An 8,292-nucleotide genomic window follows, 5' to 3' on the forward strand; every position below is an offset into this window, starting at 1 on the left:
TCTGATCAAGTCAGACCAGGCTCTGACTAATAAGTACTTTGGAGCTATCTAAACAATGGGGCATTATTTTTGGTAGAAATATGCGTATCCATAGCTAGAATATATTAATGACAGGCGTTTATTTGACCAGGCATTTATACGGTAAAATAATGTACCGGTACATGTACATAACATTTTAACATATACGGCACAAAAATACATGTAGTTAAGGAGTGGATTTTCCATTTTATTACAATACCATTCTCTCCCTCTCTCTCTCTCTCTCTTACTTGACGGAATCCATCGGCAAAATTATTATAATAATATCTAATGGCAGAATTATACCCATCCTTTATAGCACCAAGTGGAGTCCTCTTGCCCGTTCTAAAAATAGATACATATGTAATGATGTAACGACAACATCATTGATATTATACAGTGCAAAATTTTCGAGGGTTGTAAATTTTTCAGATTTTGCAATTTTTAAAGATTTGCAAAAATTACTTCACGAAAATCAAATTATTATTGTAAAATATGACAGAAGACATAAATTCGCAAACAATTTTAAGGCGAATTTGCAAAATTTACAGCCCTCAAAAATTTGTGCTATTAATAGTACCTAGTGAAGTCGGTTTTCAAAGCACCAGTTCCAGCATACTGTATTGCGCAATAGTCAGCATTGTCAGCCCATACTGTGTGGGGGCGGAAGACTCAGTATAACTCTGTATATCTCAGTATACTACCAACTCACTGTTTTTGAAACTAGTCTCGAATTCTTTTTTCTGCTCTAGTTTTTCTCCTTCGCTGATTACGCCAAAACTCTACAAAAATATACTGAGATGTACAGGGGTATACTGAGGTATACAAAAAGTTATACAATGTGCATACAGTATAAAGCATGCATAAAATAAATAAATAAATAAATAAATAAGTGTAATAAATAAATAAATAAATAAATAAATGTAATAAATAAATAAATGTAATAAATAAATAAATGTAATAAATTACTAACTTTCAATTGAGCTGATAGGCTCCTCCTTGCCAATAAACTCTGCACTACATTAGTCCTGCAATGAAATAAATGTAATTAATTATAATATAATGAGGTTTAATTAGCATAATAATGATATTCTCCTCATACTCATAACAAAAAATAATTATCAGAATTACAATATTATCGCCCATAACTTTAAAAATTGAAGTCGGAATCAACTCAAACTTTCTACACAGCATAAGTACATTAATATGTATCAGAAAATGTAATAAAATCTTGGGGTGATTTCGGAGCCATTTTTTGAAAAAAAACCATGGGCTATAGCCTTGGGTACTTTTCAAAAAATTGGCCCTTTTTTAAAATGGCCGTAACTTTAAAAATTGAAGTCAGAATCAGCTCAAACTTTCTAAACAGCATAAGGACATCAATATGTATTAGAAAATGTAATAAAAATTTGGGGTGATTTTGGAGCCATTTTTTGAAAAAACCATGGGCTATAGCCTTGGGTATTTTTCAAAAAAATTGCCGTTTTTTAAAATGGCCATAACTTGAAAAATCAAAGTCGGAATCAACTCAAACTTTCTACACAGCATAAGGACATCAATATGTATCAGAAAATGAAATAAAAATTTGGGGTGATTTCGGAGCCATTTTTTGAAAAAACCATGGGCTATAGCCTTGGGTATTTTTAGAAAAATTGGCTGTTTTTTAAAATGGCCATAACTTGAAAAATTGAAGTCGGAATCAACTCAAACTTTCTACACAGCATAAGGACATCAATATGTATCAGAAAATGAAATAAAAATTTGGGGTGATTTCGGAGCCATTTTTTGAAAAAAACCATGGCTATAGCCTTGGGTATTTTTCAAAAAAATTGGCCGTTTTTTGAAATGGCTAAAACTTGAAAAATTGAAGTTGGAATCAACTCAAACTTTCTACACAGCATAAGGACATCAATATGTATCTATATTTTAATATTCTTCTCACGCTACATTAAAAGTTAAATTATTTAGTATTAATTATTGTTTATTTATTATTAATAATAGCACTACAGCACGCATGTACATGTATTCAAAATAGTTATAATTCATAATAATGTACCAAATGCATGTTAAAAATTTGATTTTAATATCCTTCTCATACTATATTACAAAGTAAATTATTTACATGTAGTACTACAACACACATGTACATGTACATGTACTCAAATTATTCATACCTTCTCTCTCTCTCGTACCAAATTGGCAAGCTGGACAGTTTAGTCACAAGTATTGAAAAGCGTCTCCTAATTTCTTCTCGGATCCCTTCTGGTTGATAAGATTCACAACAGTCTGGCGTCCATAATGAACTATCTGTCTATCAAAGTGGAGCTGTATCCCGGTCTCTTGCTCGTTGGAGGACGAGTCGACTTTAGGAGTCGGTTTGTACTTGAGTGTAGGCCTTTGGGACCAATGGAGGGGTATTGAACCATGGGTCTGGGGAGAGAGAAAGAGGAAGAGAGAGGGAGAGAGAGGGAGGGAGGGAGGGAGGGAGGGAGGGAGAGAGAGAGGGGGGAGAGATGTATAAGTATTAACATATAATATTTTTTATATAAGTATAGAAATAATATGTGATGCTAAGTAATAGAAATAAAATAATTGTGATATGCTAAATGTAACAACTAACAAGTAAAGCGCAGTACTTTAGCTGGATATTAAATATTAGCAGCTTTAAAAATCCATGATTTTGTTTCAATTTAATGACATGCTATGGCTGCAAATTATGTACATGTAAAATTGTAAATAATGTACATATTCCATGCCACAATTTGACACTAAAACGAGTACTACCAACTAATACTCATTCACATGTACCTGTACAAATGAGGAGGTGTGTCTTTCGTAATTAATTATTTGCTCCGTCTCAACAAAATTAGCAGCAAAACTAGTCTGGCCCTGCCTCTTCGTTGCACGGAGGTGGAGGGACCAGACTACAGCAAAACCATCTTCATCAATACCCCTCATGTAATATCTGACTCCTAGGGAGAGAAAGAAAGAGAGGAGATAAAATATTAATCCACATGTAGTTATACCTTGAGTTATACACGTAGTTATCAAAATTAAAATTATCGGTCATAATCAGCTAACACTTTTTACACAACATAGATCTAAGTACATCAATATGTATCAGAAAATGTAATAAAAACTTGGGGTGATTTCGGAGCCGCTTCTTTGGCAACCTCCGGTGTGTTCTAAGCATTACAATGGTGTGATAGTTAATGTTATAAAACCCTAGGGTACAAAACAATAGTCTAATATCTATAATAAGATCAATAACAAATTAAAAAGAAAAATAATTAATATAAACTATGGTTACCTAACTTACCTCTCAAATCTACAAGCTACAGTAAATTAGAAGGTGTGGCCACACTAAGGCATTAGGCCTTGATAATTATAATAGATATTATAGGTTACCTGGTCTCTAATATGCAATAAGCCACACCTTTTTGCAACTGCAGCATAATTGGCTTGTACTTTTGCTTGTAATTTTTGATTGTATCTTTTCATTTCTTTACCTTAAAACAGTTGATCATTAATAGTGATAGAGGTAAGTATATTATAGCTCATTTTAATTATACTTTACTAATTATTACAAGATGATTGATGTCTCTCAATGGAGAGCAAGTATTGGACTGTGGAACTACTGTCAAGCTGCCTCCAGTAGACCAGCTAATGGCTGCCACTCTCACTCATTCAAAGCTGCAGTAGACAGCAAGTCAGGCAGTACTACATCAGGAGAGAAGACATCTAAACTGCCAGCAGCTCTGTCTCTTATTGCTTTACTCCTCCTCCTCTTTCACTCTCTCTCTTTATTAAGACACATCTTGATAATTCCTCCAACAGGTAAACAACAATTGCAACTTTGTACTTGTATATTTACTGGTATTTTATTATTAGGTAACTGCTACCAAGTACAATGTACTACTGGTGTTACTGTTACTGATACAAATTACCTCCAGTCAGTAGTCTTACCTGGAGGCAGCAGTTCTAACCTGATTTACAATGATCTCTATTTGATTGTTTGTCTACGTATGCTCCTCCTCTTATCAGGAGATGTTGAACTCAATCCTGGTCCTATGATTGATGATCAACCATCTTGTCTCTTATTTGCAAAGTATCTCAAACCACTTGTTGACTGGAAACCATTTGCTCTTTGTCTTCCTGGAATAGCACAATCTGATGTAAATGTTATTGATAAAACAAAAAGAAATGCTCACCTCATGAAAATGGCTTTACATAAGAGATGGTTACAAGTTAATCCTACAGCATCATGGAGAGATGTCATTAATGCTTTGAAACAATGTGAAGAGAATGAGCTAGCTAGAACTATTGAAGATAAAGTGACAGATCCCACAGCTGGAAGAAGTACTAATGATGATATGGAAGTCAGTACCAGTAATGCTAATCCTGGTCCTATAACAGGTAAACATACACTTAATACAACACTCATTAACTGATACACTACTGCAGGTAATCCAAAGGCTATATTAAGGACTCATTCTGCTAAACTCACTGATGCTATTACTACTAACCTTTACAGAGTAACTGATGCACTGTATGCTGAAGGACTGATACCACTGGATACTAAAGAGAATATACAAACAGTAACAGGAATATCTGATTATAGGAAATCAAGTCAATTAATGTCTATGATACAACGACAGTTGGAATCCTCTCTTAATTCAGAACAGTATCTTATTGGTATCTTTCATGTATTAACAAACCAACAACATCGTACACTATCAGATATTGCTACCTCTATATTACACCAGTTAGGTGAGTGTGTGTGTGTGTGTACATTATCAGTGATCAATATAGTCATTATATCTTAATACATTAGGTCAGTCTATACCTGATGATGTCACATCCATTAGTTCAATACCTGATGATGTTCAAGGATATGCTGACAATATGAAAAAACACTACAAACACCAACCTATTGTTGCTACAGACTGGCCACCAAGAATTGGAAAAAATTTCTTTGGAAGACTAGCACTAGTAGAAAAACAAGACTCCAGCACACAAGCAAAATCAGCTTGGCATCTGCTAAGAGGACAAGTTGATAAAGCAGTTAAACTAACTGAAAACAAAGAGATAAGTGTTGAAGATGTCCTCCAACCCACAGAGAGTTCTGTCTCTCTCAGAGTAGTAATAGACGGTCCTCCTGGTATTGGCAAGACCACACTCTGTCGTAAACTGTTAAATATGTGGTCTAATGGAACACTTGTACACCAACAGTATGACTTGGTACTTTACTGTCCTTTAAGGAATAGCAAGATAGCTACAGCTACTACACTAGCTGACCTGTTTGTGTGTCAACGTTATGAAGTTCCCATGGTAGCTGAATGGTTTGAGAAGAGGAATGGAAAAGGATTACTGATAATCTTTGATGGTTGGGATGAACTAAGTGAACAACTCAGACAGTCTTCACTAGCTGCTAGTATCATTTGTAAAGAGAAGTTAGACCAATGTTCTATAATTGTTACCTCTCGTAGCTATGCTTCCTCTTCACTTTTGAAAATGGACACTCTCAGTAGACATGTTCAGGTCATCGGGTTTTCTGAGGAAGAAATATCAACAGTAATTATTCAAACACTTCAAAAAGATACAAAACTAGCTCAAGAACTGATTGATGAAAACACTGAACAAGACAAAAGGCTAAAATCAATGACTAATGCAAAATACAAATCACATTTCACAACTACTCAAAGCAGTAAGGACTCACAACTAGCAGTGAAACTCATTAATGATCTTGAAGTACGAAATGATGTGCAATCATTATGTTATATACCGCTAGTCTGTTCCATGGTCATCTTAGTTTATTGTAAGGAAGGAGGACACTTACCAACAACACTCACTCAACTCTATGAGAACTTTATCCTACAAACTATCAGAAGACATGTTAAAAGACATGACATTAACCCATATACTTTAGGTAGTCTTTCTTCATTACCATCACAATTAGTTAAACATTTACAAGAGATGTGTCAAATAGCTTATACTAATCTGGCTAATACAAGAATGACATTCTCTTCACATCAACTACAGTCACTGAGTGAGGCAGTCAAGGAAGACTATCTTGGATTGATGACAACATTCATAGAATATGATGAGGAAATGTATCAGTTCCTTCACTTGAGTATACAAGAATTTCTAGCTGCATGGTGGATAGCTAAGCATGAGGAGAAGACAGAGGAAGTGTTTAAGGATCACTTTGACGATGATCACTTTCGAATGTGTCTGAGGTTTGTGGCAGGTCTAACTAACCTTAAACACGAGAGCTATCAACAGTATTTTAATATAGCACAACTTGACCTACAGTGTAAGAGGAAATCATTGTCTGGATTTGAGACTTTTCATCTCTCCTTCTTTTATCAGAATCCTGAGATTACAGATATTGAACATAACAGTTCTGATGATTTTGACAATGTCCCCATTCTTCTTTTTCAACTCCTATATGAATCAAAGAACACAACATTGTGTCAAGTATTAGCACAATCCATCAACAACCACTCACTGTGTCTGGATAGAGTATCATTATCATTGTTTGACTGGTTGTGTCTCAGTTATTGTATAAACAATTCCAACACAACATGGAATCACTTGCACCTGGGGCGTGTATTTAACGATTCACTTTCAGTCTTCACTGCTGGACTAACCAATAACTCACTACAGACCCAGTGTAAGAGACTGGAGGCCATAGAGTTGAATAATGCCACTGATGATTTAATACACAAATTATTACAATCATCACTTCTATACAATATTCAGGAAAGCTACTGTGGATTAATATTTGGTCAATATGTTCCCTGTCTTGTACTGTTACAGTTCCTCAATCTTCCTCGATTAAAGATACTGCACTTAAGAATGGAACATCCTACTATACCAACATTTGACAATACATACTACACAGACAAATGCATTGAACTTGAGAAATGTATAGAAATTAATTCAATACTACAAGAAATGAAGATTGAGTATGAAGGAGAGAAAGAAATAGCAAGTACCATTATCAGTGTCATTAGGGGAGTAACAAGAAATAACACAATAACATCATTAACAATAGATGTGGATCATGAATATGGTGTTCATCCTCCTCCTCTACTTTCTCCTCTACCTGATGGAGTAATAGAGCAGTTACTAAAGGACAAAAACACATTACAAACTCTTTCACTGAACATATCTGAAGAACTTTTACCATTATTACTGCGAAAAATTGAGGTGAACACACCACTGACTGCTCTAGGGATAGGGAGGAGTAGTAAACTGATGACATCATCACTCCTTCCACATATCAAAGGATTACACTGTCTGATACTACCTGATCCATACCCACCACATCTTCTGTTTCTCTCTCATCCCAGTCTACATGCACTTACTTTACCACTAGACACAGCTGAGAGTGCTATTGAACTATTTACTATTCTACAAACCAATACTACACTTAAAGCTCTGAGTGTGAAGATAAAGGAGGAGAGAATACATACCGGCAGTATGAGTACTAGTCTACAAGACATGCTAAAACAAAACCAAACACTGAAATACCTTGAGATTGATGAGATTGATAATGTCTTGTATAGTGAGATTTCCATTCCCAGTTCATTCCTGTCCTTCCTAACAACTGGTCTCAGACACAACACCAGTCTACAGCAGTTGAGTGTATCCATTCCACTGAATGAAGAGATAAGAACTTTTATTAATGTCATCTCTCAAAAGAACAATCTCACAGAACTTAAAATGGACTTCAAACCAGATCAGTCATACAGTAACTGTAGTGAGGAAGAGAAGAAACAAATAATGACACCATTGTGTTATGAAAAGGTACTACCTGCTGTTGCAAACATGTTACAGTCACATACAACCATCAGACTACTGAGGATAGTGTGTGTATATATTAATGTTGACTCATCTCAACCTAACTGGATAGAACTAGTACAACGTTTATATGAAACTATCTTCATCCATCCATCACTTGAATATATTGAGATTATTACTGGATACAATACTCCTCTCCTGGAGGATACTCTTAAAGATCAAAAGAAGACATTGATTGATAGACACAAAAGAGAACTACCACAAAAACCACTACCAATAGTGAATGTTTGATAACAGTATGTGTACATTAATTAATAATCGCTACATTAAAAATTAATCACAAACTAATAACTAATTAATAATTAAATTACACACAAATTCTATGAAAAGGATATGCACTTTTGACATTATTGCATAATTAATTATTACTCTAGAACCTTCTAGGACTTTTTGTGTTTTCTAGGA

The 8,292-nt window shown here is 34.7% G+C and overlaps 1 protein-coding gene across 1 annotated transcript; it reads right to left on the reverse strand.

Annotated features, from left to right (window-relative positions):
• Window positions 1-263: 263 nt before the first annotated feature.
• LOC105315011 (phosphatidylinositide phosphatase SAC1-like) lies at window positions 264-3,084 on the reverse strand (the record flags this gene model as incomplete). The annotated part of the gene is given in 9 exon segments (XM_020004706.1): window positions 264-363; window positions 599-671; window positions 731-800; window positions 992-1,046; window positions 2,193-2,253; window positions 2,256-2,448; window positions 2,827-2,896; window positions 2,954-2,990; window positions 3,045-3,084. Coding segments are annotated over 8 exon segments (645 nt in total), but the record flags the coding sequence as incomplete, so codon positions are not given.
• Window positions 3,085-8,292: the final 5,208 nt, after the last annotated feature.

This window comes from Amphimedon queenslandica, unplaced genomic scaffold (genome assembly GCF_000090795.2).
Source record: "Amphimedon queenslandica unplaced genomic scaffold, v1.1 AMPQUscaffold_12017, whole genome shotgun sequence".
Classification (NCBI taxonomy): Eukaryota; Metazoa; Porifera; class Demospongiae; order Haplosclerida; family Niphatidae; genus Amphimedon; species Amphimedon queenslandica.